The sequence below is a fragment of the Puma concolor genome, chromosome A1, assembly GCF_028749965.1.
Source record: "Puma concolor isolate L17-30 chromosome A1, mPumCon1.1.hap2, whole genome shotgun sequence".
NCBI lineage: Eukaryota > Metazoa > Chordata > Mammalia > Carnivora > Felidae > Puma > Puma concolor.
This window is the reverse complement of record NC_141667.1, coordinates 159,353,433-159,370,352: the sequence shown is the minus strand read 5'-3', so window position 1 is coordinate 159,370,352 and position 16,920 is coordinate 159,353,433. Positions and strand designations below refer to the sequence as shown.

Here is a 16,920-nt window from a genome sequence, read left to right as displayed (position 1 = left end):
GGCCTGGAGTGTTGTACTTGGACGTGCACGAAGTTCAAGTGAAGCAGTGACGTGAATACATCCCCAAGATGGAGACGGGGTCATGTCTACTCCGGGAGACACAGGTAACACGTCTTTATTCAGCCTGTTCTATTTGGGGGACTCGTGTATTCTCTGTATATTCCTGGTTTGCATGTCCATGTGTCCTCCCGCAGGATTCCCAGCAGCTCCGGGAGATTCTGCCGGTTACAAGAGAGCTACAACTCTTCACACACAAACAACCATACTTATTTAATGCACTATGCGGTCACGAGAAGGAAACTAAATGGCCAAGCTTTGTGTATTGGGGTGCGGCCATCTACGTGAGCAGGCAGGCTGAACATGGGTGGGTGTCCCCAGAGGGGCCGTTTTCCCGCTGGTCCCGTGGCATCCAGCAGCATCTGAGCAATCGAGAATAGAGTTACAAGTGCACCGCCACTGCCACACCAGAAAACATATTTTATTTCAACGTTTGCAAAGCTCTTAGCACTTTTCATGGCACACGTGCTTTAAATAAATAGAATAGAAGAAACCGCAATCTTGAAGAGCCTTTGTCCGGCCACTAATGTTCCATTATTTACTGATGACCAAGTGCACAGAAGCTCCCCCACTCCCACAACTTCGAATCTTAAGAACGAGGGGTCGCAGACCTACAGCCTCCTCCGTGAACACTTACACGGCAAGAATCTGCGAAGCCTCGAAGGATGCTTTAAAGCTGTTGAGGTTTTTATTACATAAAGTGCATGCTCTCTTAGAACCACAGGCTGGCAGGCAGAGACGGGCCTGTCGACCCTGTGGCAGACGGGGAAGTACAGGCCCAGGAGACACCGCGGGACTCAGTCGTGCATCTGTGTAGGGGCCAACCCAGCCCAGACTCTGGCCTGCAGGCCTCAAGCCCCCTTTCCCACCCGGACAGCCTGTGGCTTCTCTGAACGACTCCTCTTTGGAAGTATAAACGGTTCACACATGGCAAGCACACGAACACCTCCCATGGGCACAGAAGCTTCCTGAAATGCTGAATCCCAATTTTGAAAGTCACATCAAACTACACATTTTAAGCACACTGCCCATTCACGGAAAGTCCACTGTGAACTTCCTCTCCTGTGAAGTGACCCCAGTTTATCTGTCTCATAAATGGGACTGCAGACAGGGTAGCAGGCACATGTGCGACGTGAAGATCTTTTCAAATATAATGCAGGGTCTGCACAGTGATTTTTAGAACACCCAGGAGCTTTCCCAACAGGAGGAACAGGTAACGTCACAGGCTCCACCATCGGACAGCACGGCAGAGTCCATGCCTCGCCCGACGGCCTCCTCTCACAGACGGTAATGCGACGGTCACACACTGCAGACGTAAATGAGACGGGACCTTCCCGTCTGGGCGTCTCGGGTAACAGTGTGCACTGTAGCTTCCGAATGTGCGCAACCATGCAGAGGGCCGGAGGGAACAAACTCACTCCATTTCTGAATCTATAATCCGTTGCTCATAAAAGAAATACTTTCCAGGGAAAAATGTCTTTTTAAACGTAATAAAATACTTTTTTTTTTTTCTAAAGCATACTTTACAGAACTTTTTCGGAAGCTCATTCAAATGACACTGGACAGGACAGACCAGCTGACTTGTAAACAGTACATGATAAAATGTCCCTGGAATCCCATGGTGATGGGTGCTGTCACCATGCAGACTGCAGCATGTCAGGAACCGTGAAAGCACGTTCACATGAACATCTACGGGAAATTAAAATAAAAACAGACCCAATAAATCCAGATGCTTGATAATTCAGAAAACAGAAGTCTTGATTTCCCGGCAGCAAGTTTAAAAAGTGTTAGGATCTGTGTCCAGATCCTTTTTAGGACACATTCCTACTAGCTTTGGCCTGCAGAGAAATACAGTGTCCCACCAAGGGCACAGACACTGTTTCACAGGTAGGATTACAACGTGGCTCAGCAGGATCTGTGCGAGCCGTGTGTTCATGCGCCTTCACGGGAGCCGCTGATTCAACCGCACACTCTGCAGATCTGCAAACAGGCTCTGGGTGACTTTTTCACAAATATGATAAAAATCATGCAGAAATTCCCTAAAGCAGCAGCCACAGGACCATCCCCAGACATCCTGAAGCAGCGTCTTCTGAGGAGCTCCTTACATGTCCACTCAGCCCTTTCTGTGTGCAGGGGGAGGTCATGCGGGCGCCAGGGCTCCTGGGAGGAGGCACTTGCTCTTGATGTCCGTGCAGCTTCACTCTCTGCCTAGAAAGGGCGGCGCTTACCGCCCATCACGACTGGCCGTGCATATTCTACAAAATCATCTATCAGAACAGGCCACGCTCCTACAGGAAAGCAAACACAGATCTTTAAAAACTCACCAGTCTAGAGCAGTATTTTTATATCCAGAGCATTCTTTCTGCAGTCAATATTTGTGTTTCAGGAGCTCAAGTGAGTCGTCTCACAGCCCATCTCTCTGGAGGGATTGCCAGTGAGATCCATTCCTCTTGCTGTAGCCAGACCCCAGGCCAGCACTGGTGCCCCCGTGCGGACGTGGCCTCTAGCGACCAGGCACTCGGGGCCGGCCGGCTGCAAGGCCCGGGCCCCTGTTCCAGGCAGTCGGGACCAGGCACAGGGCCTTCCACCTGCCCTGCAAAACACTGCACCCTTTTCTCCCTGGGCCGGTTCCCTCTCCAGGCCCAGCCTCCCCACCACCCCCAGGTAGCCCGGACCACCCCAACCCCGCTGGCCAGGAACACACTCACTGTAAGCTGCCGGCCCCTCCTCTGCAGACCAGCCACGTCTCGCCACCACAGCCACATTCCCTGGGCTTCTGTCTATGGTCAACTATTCACGTTTATTAAGTGCCCGCTCTGTGCTGAGTGCTGGGGACGCACACAGACATGCAACACCACAGGTGCCCCAGAGCGGTCGCCTCCAAGCTAGGCGTTGGGGGAGCATGCAGTGGGCAGGCTGAGACTGTGTCCTTCCCTAAAGCGGCACAGTGCCCATGGTGGCGGGCACATACATGCTCCCTGACAGGCTGTCCTCAAACATCTCAGGGTGGGGACCATGAATATGTGATCATGTTATACCAGCTGGAATCTTCACATGGTAGAATGCCTAGCCTGAGGCGCCACCCAGGATTACGTACCTGGAAGAGCGGCTTCCAAACCCGTTTGGTCCCACGGCTCTGCCGCAGGGCTCTCTGCACATCCACTTTTGAAATGCTTTAGTTTATTTAGGGGGTTGTCCTCCTAAATTAAACTAAATACGAAGCCCTATTTTTCTCGTGTGGTTGACAAGACATAAAAAGAGGATAATAGTGTCATCACCACCACCCCCACTGCACTGAGGGGCGGGGCCCAGAGGCAGCTGGAGCCGGTCACCACCGTCCTGCCCCCAGCAGTCTGCACATCAGCATTTCTGGACATCATCGGAAGCACTACAACTTCCCGTACCTTCTTCGTCATAGTTAGACATATCATCTGCAATCATATTTCCAAAATCTAGCAGAAGGTTCCAAGTGTCCCTTGGGATTGATCTTTTGTGATGTTCCTAATACATGAGAGAAAAAAACCCACCAGACTTAAGAAACAGACGTGACCCTTGGGCATCCCAGCGGCCTCATTACTTCAGCACACACTGCGATGGGGAAGCGGCACCATCACACGTGGTCAGAAGTAATGACAGTGTTCTGGGTATGGTAGGAGCTACGTGATGCCAATGTGCAAATACACAAAAGCAGACTTGTTTAAAAGCAGAATAAACATTAAAATAGAAATTATAATCTGTTTCACTCCAATACAAGGGCAATGCTTTAAAGCTCCACCTAACACCCAGCCGATTGGCATACGGTGCGGGACAGCCGGCCTGTGGCACCCAGATACATGTACTTCTCTGCACGCCAGGTGGGTCCTGCAGTGGGATGGGCCATTTTTCAGATTTCAGGTATGCCACACGCGTGGACAACACGCGTCTGTGCTGTGACTCTCAGCGGGCAGAGGGGCGCTGGCTCCGCCCCCTCCCCCCGACCCACCCCTCCCCTTTGGGCATAGAGCTCCACACCTGCACGCGTGTGGCAGAGGCGAGTATATTCACAGATGACGCAGAAGCCACCCAACCACATGTGGACTTCTGTGGCCTTCCTTGCGTACCCCGCCTGTCATCCTGGCCTCAATTAACCTGTTTCCACTGTGCTCTGGGAGCCTTTGTCCACACTGACAGTCTTGGGCTTTTGTCCGCTCTCAGGCCTAGGGCTCTGTGCTCGTCCCCAACGTGCTGTCCCCACGGTGCCGTCTCTGGGCACATGCGCAGGGTCCCTGGGGAACGCCTGCACTCGAGGGCACTGACCACAAAACTAGTGAGTGGTGGAAGCGGACTAAAGGTGACACAGGCTGTGAACCTGCACATCGGCTTCCCCGTGCTGCTTTGAGGAGGACCCCACGCACGGCCCCCAGCGGGAAGACGGTCCTCAGCCAGGCCTCACACATTCGCAGAGGAGTCCATGCGGGAGATGTAGGCACATTGCCATCATGTGACTGTCTGCTCTGGAGGGGACCCTGGTGCTCCACACGCTTCAAACAGTGACGCCTGTCTCCCTTCCCCCAGGCCGGGGGCTGCCCCACCAAGGAGGCCCCTCCAGCTCGGAGACTCTCCTGAGGGAAGCCCAGCGAAACCCTCCTTTTTCCTGCTCAGTTAGCATCGTAAACCACATCTTAAAGTGTATCAGACTGTGGATAAGCTGGACAACGGCATACAACCTGCAGTCTGGAGCCCGTATGAGCTCACAGGACGTGTGTCGCTGCTGCTTCGGGAAGCCTAGAGCCAGGTAGTTGGAGTTCTGCAGACAAGGGGAGGCCTGCGGGTCATCTGAAACCCCAGCCTGAGAGTCCCGCGGGGCTGCCGGGAGCCCTTCTGAATCCGGCCTTGGGTAGCCCTGCCCGTTCCTTGCGGTGGTGAAGCCCGCGGCTGCTCGCCAACTGCCTGGCAGCCACGGTACAGAACCCCCCAGTCAGATAACACGGGCGGCCACACAATGTGCTGACCCTTCACACTGGGCACACACAGCAAGAAGCAGAAGGACACTTACCAATAAAAAGCTGTTCCAAAGATCTAAAAATTTAAACCTTCCAGATAATACTAAATTCCAGTATGCAACAGCCATTTCTAAATCTGGCAAAAAGAGAGAAAGAGTAGTTAATAAATCCCAATTTCTTTTTCCACTGCACAAAATATGACCACTTCTTAGCGCACTGGTAATCACTTAGTAAAACTCAGCACTCTTACTGAAGAGTAAGACGAGGCCCACCCCTTACAGAACGTTCCTGATACTGTGAATGATCTAATCTTCTAACTTGGGGGAAATCTCTTTAAGCGGTCTGTGCCTTGTTATTCAGACACGTACACAACTGTCCCTTAATTAACATCAGTCTGTAAGACTCCCATTTCTGTATACACCAGGCTTTCTTCAAACCTCACTGATGCAACCTGGATACTGTTCTTGCACATCAGGTAGTGTCAGAACATGCTGAACTGCAAGTTAAACAACCAGTCTTGATGGAAGGGAGGCAGTGTTTTCCCAGTGGGCGGGAAGAGTCCAGCTCGGAGGGAAGCCACACGAGACGGCCGGGACCCCTCCAAATTTCTCAGGGTGCAGTCAGGACACAGCAGCCCAGGGAGGGTGCTTCCATTGACACGCAGACATTCCCCGCCTAGGCCGGCTGCTGATCACAGCCCGTGTCCTCCATTTTCTGGGCCCAGAAGGCAGCGGTTGTGTAGTCGTGTCCCGAAGCTTCTACACAGACCTACGTACTCTGCGGGGCTCGGGTGCAGGATGAGGTCTTACAGAACAGCACCACGGAGCTGTAGGACTGCATGAGAATACCATCCTAAGCCAGAATTTCTGAAATGAGGATTCATTCTCTGCTTGGTCTAAGTTTACTATCTATTTCTCCTTGCATGCTGGATCCAGCAAGTAAACTAAGAGGCTGAGCTGAGTTTCCTTGTTAAAATTGACAGCTTTTAATGGTGTGCTTTAATCCCAAGTGCTCACCACTCAGAAAATAAAAGAACAGTTAGAATAGAACGATTTCCTAATTACACGTTTATATATGTATGTCAGGATAAACTCATGTGAAAAGCAGGCAAATAAATATTTAAGGTCACAGATTCTTTTAAATGTAAGATGCCCAAACAACCACTTTTCAGAAAATTTTCATCTAAATCTTAGTTGGTCCTACTTGGACAAAAGTGATTAAGGTAGAGCTGTAGTGGGGCCTGGCTGGCTCAGTCAGCAGAGCCTGCGACTTCTGATCTCAAGGTCGTGAGATCTTAAATTACTTCAATGATTACGTAAATAAACAAAACTTTTTAAAAAGTAGTGCTGTGACTTGAGATTTCTAGGAAAGAGCATTACTAAAACTGGATAAGCAAAGCAAGGTACAAGTAGCACCAAATTTAAATAAAACGCCTACATTCCCTGTGTTAACAGGCCGTTACAGACTTTCAGTCCTAAATACCCTGGAGTCTTACTCAGAAAGAGCCGGGCAGGAAGCTTCGAGGACTGCCCACGTGGACAGCTCGCTAACCCTCGCAGCGCCTGCGCTCTAACACTGACACGAGCGGCCTGTCTCACTAAGTCTACATCCTTGTGACTTAGGAAGAGCGTTAACTGAGATCTGCCCTCAACTCAGCTCAAGGGTGAGACAAGTCCCACACTGAGAAATGGGGGTGAACCTGGGGAGGAAAGAGAAGTAACGTCGTATGGCAGACATTTAACCTGGGTCCTATCTTAGTCTGGTCCTGGAAACCTTTCTTAAAAGTTCCTGATTTGCACATTCGTGACCAAAAGTGAACATATTCATATTCAGTGTTATGTATGTAAAAATGCTTACTATCACCCTAATCGGATCCACTTGCAAAATAACAACTAGAAAACCTCAAAATGACAAAACGTAGAGCTAGAAGCAAGGACAAGAGTGACCCCAGCAGCCGTGAGAAGATTACGACAGCTACTGCTTCCCACTAACCTCTGAGAAGTCTTCTTTCCTGAGCAAGAAAATGTTTAGAGGAAATGGTTACTCTTTAAAATTTGTTTCTGATTTAGATTTACATAATGAAAATGTCCCTTCTGTCAAAGAAGGCTTTGGGTGCAGATATAAAAATTAGCTAATTATCGTGAAACTTTACTTCCTCAAAAATCAAGATTTCTCAAAGCCAACTGATTCCAGACTCTATCCTAAGCTTCTTACATGAAAACAAAAAGTCAAATAACTTTAATTACCTTCTTTATTAGAGTGACCATCAGGTAAGGACAGGCTAACAGAACATAAAACAACCCACACAATTCTAACACATACACATAAATAGACACACAAACTCGAAGAAAACGAAGAATAAATCTCTCTTTTCTTGATCAACCTTTTTGACTGGTATCCATACTTTTTCTCGGAACTAGAGCACCTCTATCAACCTCTTTAATTTATATTTAATCCTTCTGAAGACACAACATGTAAGACACTCTGGAAACTGCAACATCAATTGTTCCGCTTTGAGTACATAGGCATAAAACTATTCATCTGGCTTTATTATTTTTTAGCCCTCAAAACCCTGGTAAAATGAGGGGACTGCACTGAATGGCCTGCACAGGCTCATGTCCTCATGAGGCTGTCACTGGGCCCTGCAGCAAATCTCCAGGAAGGACGGACGGACACACACACACACACACACACACACACACACACACACACACACACACACATACACGGGCTTCCTACTGCAAACAGCCTCCAAAACACAAGTCTCTGGAATATTCATGGAGAAAGAAAGACCTTTTTAAACTTTAATCGGGGACTTAGACTCTAATTGACAACATCCTGGAAACCACTTGGAATTACAAGTGCACTTGGGTGTGGACTTCTGGCGGAAGGAAGTGGGCTGGAGGAGAGCAGTGCCCCACCCCTGCCCCACCCCCATAGCGCCCCTGCCCCACACTACGGCCAGGTACCCCCCCAACCCAACGCAGGCAGCACCCCACCACCTCTGCGCCCCCACCCAGCTCCACTCCTGCGAAGGCAGGAAACAGGTCAAGCTGGAACAAAAGAGGGGCTGGCTGAGCCCTGCCTAAATCCCGGACACCAAGGATCATGAAGAATATACAATGACTGTTGCCTGAAGCCACTGAGTTTTAAGGTACTTTGCTATAAAGTGGGTCTGGGGAACAATCTGAGAATCCGCAGTCCTGACAAGCTCCCAAGTGACACCAAGTTGCTGGTCTGCAGACCGTGCATTGCAAGGACTTGAGGTCAAACCTAACTCAGTGCTAGAGGTGGACAGGGAAGGCGGCTCTCAGATCAAGAGGAGAATCACCTGGGACCTAAGTCCCCTTGGGCGGAGGAAGGGGGATCACAGGACGGGGTAGAGGCCATAGACGCTGATGAGCTCTTTCCCCCAAGACAGACTTGATTTGGGGGAGAGCATGCCTGGAGCACTGGTCCCAGAGGCCAGCGCCCAGGCATCGCCAGTAACAATCACTGGGCTGTAGAGAAAGGAAAGGAATCTGGAGGGTGTCCGAGGCAGGACGATCCTCAGACACTGATTCAACAATTTGAGGCCAGAAGAAAGCGGGAGGGCACAGTTAAGACCTTCTGCCCAGAAGACCTGCTCACTCCAGCACACAGGGTGGGACCTCCCTGTGGACCCACGGGGAGGGAGGCCACCCTGCTTCCCATCCAGCGGCACCCAGTAGAGAGCTGGGCACACATGCAGGCTGCTGTTCCCACACAGCACAGAACCTTCCCAGAAATTCCCAGGACTCTTACTGCTGCCACAAGAGAGGAAACACCATTGTCTTACAGAACACTGAAGATCTGTAGTCTGGAATTTGAGAACCACTAGCATGAAGCTGTGTTTCTGAACAATCTATAAACAGTGGCTGAATCGGTATGAATGAGCACTGCTACTGACTGGATCATGGTCCTGAAACGGCTTTCTCCAGGACCAGAAACCAGGGCTCCCTGGACGAGTGTCGGGTCCCAGGTCTGGGGCTGGTAACATGCGGCTTCCGGCAGCCTGTCCTGGCAGACAGGCAGGCAACAGCCAAACACTCCTGGGTCACATCAAAGGGATGTGGGTGCCGACCAGAAGAGGATTCCCTGGCCACAGGCAGGACGATTATCACTGAGCTTCAAAAAGGGTCAGAACTGCAGTCCACTGGACCCTTCACATGTGATTCAACCCATGAGTTCACAATGATATGAAAGAAATAAATGCTAATGGACCCTTTTCAAAGGATGGTAGGGGGATGACGCGCTGTCCTGACATCTGATAAAGGCACAGAAACAAGTGTTCACCCCACTGGAGCTGGACCACACCGCTGGGTGCTGAGGCACCACCTCCTAGGATTATTCCACATAACACGTGGAACGAAATGATGGAGTTGGAGCGACACCCCACATCGCCGTCAGGTTGATGGAGGTGGGCAGTGAGCTGCAGGGACCGCAGCTGGCGTCCCAAACAGAGGACTGCCAGAGGCGCCGTCTGATCCAAGACAGCCCTCAACAGTGACGGTCTCCCTGAAGGCCGGGACCTTCACGTCACCATGTGCGGTCCAGCGGCTGTGTGTGCCATGACGCACCTGACCTGCCACCTTACGGGGTGTCACGGAGCTAATGATGTTTTACACATTTTTCTTAGTTGTCTTAACAGAATTAAAGTAATAATACCACTTATACTGTGAAGTAAACGAGAGGCTGGCACCCTTGCCCTCCCACAGGCTTGTCCCCGAGGGTCACTGCACGCCTCAGAAGCCGCCCTTCTGCGCCACGCTGCCTCCCCTGGCAGCCACTAACCCTGCCGCAGGGGAAACGGCAGTTAGGGTGGCATTCCTCCAGGTATTTGTCATTCCTGAAACAAAAACGTCTGTGCGCTGCAATAGATCAGACAAAAATAGAGCCGAGGTTGAAAGTGTGGTCAGGTGCTAGGCCCACAGAGGGTGCGAGGCAGGGGGTGAGGAGGTGAACTCATCTACTGTGTCACAGAGAGAGCAAAATCCAAGGGCTGATGTCATCAAGACAGCACCACAAACAAGGCAAGACGATGCTCTGATCCACCACCCGTTACAGTGACCTTTACCAAAGTCAGACCATGTCCCACCTAAGGTGACACTCAAGCCTTAGAGTCTGGTGGGCCTGACCACCAGGTCCCACATCTCCAGGGCACACCATGGCAGCCTCCTGAGAGCAAGAGAGCTTTTCCTGTCCACACCCAGGAGCCACTGATGGGGCACGTCACTTGACATATGGCACCAACCAGATGAAGCAATCCTACGTGAGGAATCATCATGATTTTGGTCAACATTTGGTACTTTTAAAAAAATGAGGTGAAGGGGGGCACCTGAGTGGCTCAGTCAGTTAAGCGTCTGACTCTTGACTTCAGCTCAGGTTATATATGATCTCACGGTTCATGAGATCGAGCCCTATGTTGGGCACTGAGCTGACAGTGTGGACCCTGCTTGGGATTCTGTCTCTCTCTGCCCCTCCCCTGCTCATGCTTGCTCTATCAAAATAAATAAACATAAAAATAAATAAATAAAACTGACACTGTAGTTCACAAATCTGAAAATAAATAAAAAATAAAAAATGAGGGGCACCTGGTGGCTCAGTCAGTTCAGCATCCAACTTCGGCTCAGGTCATGATCTCACAGTTAGTGAGTTTGAGCCCTGCATTGGGCTCTGTGCTGACAGCTCAGAGCCTGTAGCCTGCTTCCGATTCTGTGTCTCCCTCTCTCTCTGCCCCAACCCCACTTGCGCTCCCTCTCTCTCTCTCTCTCTCTCTCTCAAAAATGAATAAACATTAAAAAAATTTTTTTTAATTAAAAAAAACGAGGTGAAAGCATTTGTGCAAAAACAGAACTGAATATTTTAGGAGTTTGCAAATTGTGATAGATTTTGCTCACACAGCAAAATCTTGTTCATACAGTATGAAACAAGAATATTGAGACTGAACGACACAAACTTCACGATGTGGGTCCACTGGGGAGCTCCTGGGCCCAGGGCCCATGTGAAGGTGGGTCCCAAGTGTCCTGAGAGCATGCAGGTCACAGAACAGGGCAGGGCAGAGGCAAGCACGGCAACCAGGAGGGGACAGTGGAGCCAAGACGGACTTGATCCTTCGAGGCTTGTCCGACCTTCACCACTCGGGTCCCTGGGAGTGATCTCCACCCATGTCAGGCAGCCCGCCAGGATGTGTGAACGCAGGGCACAGGAGAGGAGGGGCCCTAAACCTGCCATCGTGGCCTGTCCGCACACCTCTGACATGCACTCCATCCCTCAGCCTGTTTCCCTGTTTACAAAACGTGGGCAAGACTACGCGTGGGCAGATGAAAGCACCTGTCTGCCACACGACAGGTGCTTAATAAACGCTAGTTTCCACCTTTCTTTCTGGTCATGAGATAAAACATAAGAGCAGCCGCCTATGGCAGAAGCCACACTGGGTGAGGAGGCCGGGCTTGCACCTAGATGTCTGGATAGGGGGCAATGGGGGAGCAGGGGGAGGCACTGGCGTGTCCATGACCAGCTATCCCAGCACCGCACTCTACCCCTCACCGGTCAGCAATGCTGTAAGCACTCTGATTTTCCCAGGAACAAAACACCACGAGCGCAGCTCTCCACTCTGCACCAACATGACCAGAATCACCCTAAATTCTAATGCAGCCGGGGTCCCACTGCCAGTATCTCAATCTCACCTCCTGGCACCCCTGTGGGGACACCCGGGAAGCTTGTCTCCAGGAGAGGCAGCACCCGGCCGGCAATCACAGCCTGATGTGCTCAAAATGCCCCCAACGCCCAGGGAGGTTCAGGGGGTAGTGGAGGCCACCCGGCTCCTCCTTCCCTCAGTCGGTTGACCAAGCACGGGCTGGTCCCTTCAAGGGGGTGAGGACAGACACAACCCAGCAGGCCTGGCGTCCACTCGCTCTTCCACTGCCCACGCTCCACTGTCCCTAACCAGCTCCTGCTTAGGCGGCAGGATCCCTCACCAATGGCAGGCCATCTTTCTTCCCACCGCCCCGGCTCTCCGACGCACGACAAGGTGGGGACCGCACAAAGCCTCCACTGCCAGAGGTGGCTCGCTGCTGCCCCTTTACCCAACGGCAGGCCTGTCTGCTCACCCATTTCCTGGAACAGGAGAAAATACATCCTTAATTTTCCTGGGGCTCTCCCACTGCCACCTTCCCAAAGTTTTGGCAGAACTGTTCAAGTGAGCTCCTGAACGGGGCTCACACGGAGGCCCTTTCTCAGCTCCCAGGGTGGCAGGAGCATGATCCTCGAGGTGGCACACAGGGTGAGAAAGCCGTTCACAAGGCCAACTAGCCTGGAGACAGAGGGAATCTGATGAGAGACTCATCACAGTGCAAGGTACCAAGAGTAAAAGTGAACAACCACAGCACTGGAGAAAAACAAGTAAAAAGAAGAAAACCATCTCTGCCATGGGAACAAGCATAGTGCTTATGAAAGATGGCCCCCACCCCCTGCTCTGAGATAGGAGGGCCCAGTCCCTGACACCCCCCCATGGGAGAACCCAGCCCCTGTACCCCCCTCCCATGGGAGGGGCCCAGCCCCCACACCCCCTCTGCTCTGGGACTGGAGGGCCCAGCCCCTGCACCCCCCATGGGAGAGCCCAGCCCCTGCAACCCCCTCTTCCAGGACAGAAAGGCCCAGCCCCCGCACCTCCCCTATGGGAGAGCCCAGTCCCTGCACCTCCCCTCCATGGGAGAGCCCAGCCCCCCACACCCCCCTCCTCTGGGACAGGAGGGCCCAGCCCCAGACACCCTCCATGGTAGAGCCCAGCCCCCACACACCCCCCATGGGAAGGCCCATCCCCTGACACCCCCTATGGGAGAGACCGGTCCCTGCACCTCCCCCCACCATGGGAGAGCCCAGCCCCTGCACCCTCCCCTCCTCTGGGACAGGAGGGCCCAGCCCCTGACACCCCCTATGGGAGAGCCCAGTCCCTGCACCTCTCCCCACCATGGGAGAGACCAGCCCCCACACACCCCTCTTCTGGGTCAGGAGGGCCCAGCCCCCACCCGCCCCCACCCCCACCCCCTGCCATGGGAGAGCCCAGCCCCTGAACCATCCCACCCGCGATGGGAGAGTCCAGCGCCTCAATCTGCGCCTGCATTTGACCTGCCAACAGGAGTAAGAGACACAGGGGAGAAGAATGTTCACTGCTCACACACCTACAGACACGCACAGGTGAAATCAGGCCCCGAAATCAATTGTTTGCAGTGGATTTTTCTATCTGTGGATTTTCAAGCCCGTTTTGGTTTCCTTCCTAAAACTGGTTATTTTATAATATTGCTTTTTATGTGTAGGAACTCTTCTTCGAAACATATTCTTGTTTAATCCCTAAAGACCATGTCAGTCCCCCTCTAAACTTGTAAAACATTTTACTGAACTAAACATGTCTGTTACATTAAGCAAATAAATTATATAGCATTTAGGGGGAAAAAGAAATGAAAATAAGCAGAATAAAACCCTCAGAGAAACCAAACTCACACTAAAAAGTTAAGAATTTTCCAAACAAATTTATATTATAGCAAAACTACATAACTCTGAAATAAACACTAAGATGTAACCCAAGGCATGTCAGAATTGTTTTCAAGTAAGGTAACTTTAAATCTCCAGACCAGGACAGGATTAATGTCCCCTGGCCGGTCCCCACAATACCATCTGCTGGACCACACACCTGGCTGATACAAACATTCTGACTGTCGGTATCAATTGCTGACTTCTCTAACCCATTAGTCAACTGTTTTTAGTATGACAGAATGCGGAGCATTTGCAAGTTACTTTACGTTTTGGAGTTTAAATATTTAAGGCCGGAAGTGGCGACTGACTAGGGGCTGAGCGCAAGTGCAGGTGGTACCAGGTGGCCCGCGTGGCCGTGGCACGCCCAGTGGTCAGAAGGCACCAAGGCTGGAACAGGGACCCTGTCGCAGCAGGACTGTCACCTGGCAGGTCCTGCCCACTTTTAGTCTCATGAAGATGTGGCTTCTTACGAATCTGGATTTTATACTCACCTAAACCCTTCTGCCCGGGGTTCTTAGCAAAGGTGAAGGTAAACTGATAAAAATCCTTAAACTTCGCCGTGTCCTTCAGTTCCTGCTCCAGCCTCGGCAGAAGGGCCCTCAGCTTCTCTGTGCTGTCACACCTGCCGAGAGACAGTGCTGTTGTGGCGGGACAAGCGCCTGCCCAGTCTGGCCGCTCCCTGTGGCCTGCGGGCCCCCTTCTCTAGCTAAAAGGATTCCGGTGCTCCAGAACGGATGGTGGTGGTGGCCGCACAGTGCCGTGAAGACGCCAAAACCAGACTTGTGGACTTTGAGTGGGCGAATTCTGGCCCTGGGGTCGCCTCCTTATGGCCAGGCTCGTCCACATAGGACAAAACACACCTCCACTGCTCGAGAGTCGGGCTTTCCGGGCGCGGGGTGGGGATGGGGGGGAAGGGGCAAGTGGGTGAAGGGATGGCACACACTTACTGTGATGAGCACGGAGGAACGCACAGAACTGCTAAGTCTGTGCACTTAGCATAGCGCTACTGCTGTGCACCTGACACTAGCATAGTGCTACATTAATTACGCTGGAATTTAAAACATACATTTGCTGAAAATGAATTAAAACATTGATCTTCCTCCAAAAAGTCAACATCCTTTAAGAATATTAAAAAGCCTTAAAAGCAGAAATCTAGAATAGCAAAACATAAAATTTGTCTTTTTTATTTTGACAACCCAGCAAGAAGATCGTAACAGCCCTTGCTTCACCAATGCCGCAGCAGAGCCCTAGGGCTTGGGAGCGAGCAGGGGAAGCCCTGCCTCAGTGGCCACCTGCGCGGTGACACAGAGGTGAGGCGTACAGCTCCAGGGACCCACACCAAGGCTGGCGTGCTCCCCACCTCAGGCCTCTTCTCTATGGGGCCACTCCGTGCCCTCCTGTGTGCCTGCATCACTCCAAGCAAGCACTCCCTGATGGTCAGTTGCCCCATTTTTGAACTTTGTAAATGGGAGCACATGTCTGGCTTTTGTGTCTGGCTTTCTGTGTTGACGCTGTGTCTGCAGGTTCACTTGTGCTGGCGTGTAGCTCACATTGAGTCATTTTCGTTACCATGTAGCATTCCACTGTATTCATACTTTATGATTTATATGTTCTGCCAATGAGAAATCCTCTGGCTATCTCTAGTTTTCTGGTAACAAAGGTTGTTAAGAACATTTCTATACATGTATCCAGGCACACAAGTAAATGTGTTAGGTTAGGCACAAGACCAAGTGGTCCAGCTGGGTCACCGAATCTCAAGTGTTGTGATATCAAACTGTTTCCTAAAGAGACTGCCCCATGTCAACCCCCTGCCAGCAGTATACGAGAGTTCCTGTTCCTCCCGTTTTCAGTGATACACACAACTGTGTCTTATTTTAGCCATTCCACAGATTAAGTTCGTCGTAATTTAACCTGTACTTCCTCAGTGAACAACACTGCACACCTTGTATTTTGACTGGCTATTTGGAGATGCTCTTTTGTGAAGTGCCAGTTCAAGTCTCCTGCCCGTTTTCAATTAGGTATCTTTTTCTTATTGTTTTGCAGGCTTTCTTTATATATGAACGACATAAGCTTTGGTCAGCTAAGCAGTCTACCCCAATGTGGACTGCATTTTCCCTTCTTGATGATCGGAATTCTTATTTTTAGTATAATACACTGCCAGTCTTCTTCACGGTGTTTTTTACAAAATTTTTTAAATGTTTATTTTTGAGAGACAGAGAGAGCATGTGAGTGGGGGAGGAGAGAGAGAGAGAGAGAGAGAGAGTGCGCACAAGCAGGGGAGGGGCAAACAGAGAGGGAGACACAGAATCTGAAGCAGGCTCCAGGCTCCAAGCTGTCAGCACAGAGCCCAATGCAGGGCTCGAACTCAGGAACCATGAGATCATGACCTAAGCCAAAGTCAGAGGCCTAACTGACTGAGTCACCCAGGTGCCACAGGTTTGTGGTTGTTTTTTTTTTAATGTGTTCAAACTTCCCCCACTGCATGGTCATAAAGATATTCTCCTACATGATTTTTCTAGAGGCTTCTGGCTTTTGCCTTTAGCCTTTCACACTGACATCTATGATCCACTTGGAACTGATTTTTTATGTACGTTGTGAGGTAAGGATCAAGGTAAGTTCTTCTCCATGTGCCAATTCTCCCAGAACCATTTACTGAAAAGATGTCCTTTCTTCACGTCTCTGAAGGCTGCCTTTGCCATAAATCAAATGTACCTTAACACATGGGTTTGTTTCTTGGCTCCCATTCTGTTCCACTGGTCTACTGATCTCAGTAGTAGTGCCAAGTAGTCTTAATTACTGTAGCTTGAAAAGTCCTAATTATCTGAGAGAACAGATCTTTCCCCTTTTGTTTTTTAAGAACTTTTGGCTGTTCTTGACTGTGCATTTTCATATAAATTTTAAATCCATTTGTCAAACTACACATATATAAAAACTACTACTTAGTGTGGTTTTGATTGAGATCACATTAAATACGTAAATTTAGGGACAAAATACTGACTGTTCCAACCTATAATGAGGTTTATGTCTCTACTCAGGCTTCTTGCCTCTTCTTAAGTTATTTTCTCTGTGGAGGTAGCACACATCTTTAATTAGATTTATCCTAGGTGTTTTTCATTACTGATACTATTGAAAATGACATATATTTTAAAAATTCACTTTGTTTTGTTGAATTGTTGCATTCAGTATTCTAAAATAAGATTGATTTTTGTTTGTTGATCTTGGGTCCTACAGTCTGGCTAAACTCACTTATTGACTTTAATATTTCACCTGTGGATCAGACTAGCTACCACCACCTGTTCAATGCTTAATAAAAGTAGGCATTCACGTT

At 50.4% G+C, this 16,920-nt stretch overlaps 1 protein-coding gene across 2 annotated transcripts in view; it reads right to left on the bottom strand.

The window, feature by feature from the left end:
• Positions 1-457: 457 nt before the first annotated feature.
• Positions 458-16,920, bottom strand: part of DCUN1D2 (defective in cullin neddylation 1 domain containing 2) — a 31,192-nt gene continuing 14,729 nt past the window's right edge. For both annotated transcript variants that reach the window (XM_086707962.1, XM_086707967.1), the window contains exons 4-7: positions 14,084-14,214; positions 5,093-5,175; positions 3,462-3,558; positions 458-2,345 (exon numbers count right to left, since the gene is read on the bottom strand). In XM_086707962.1, coding sequence (XP_086564088.1) covers positions 2,266-2,345; positions 3,462-3,558; positions 5,093-5,175; positions 14,084-14,214 — 391 coding nt within the window. In that variant the 3' untranslated portion in view covers positions 458-2,265. The remainder of the gene's footprint in view (positions 2,346-3,461; positions 3,559-5,092; positions 5,176-14,083; positions 14,215-16,920) is intronic.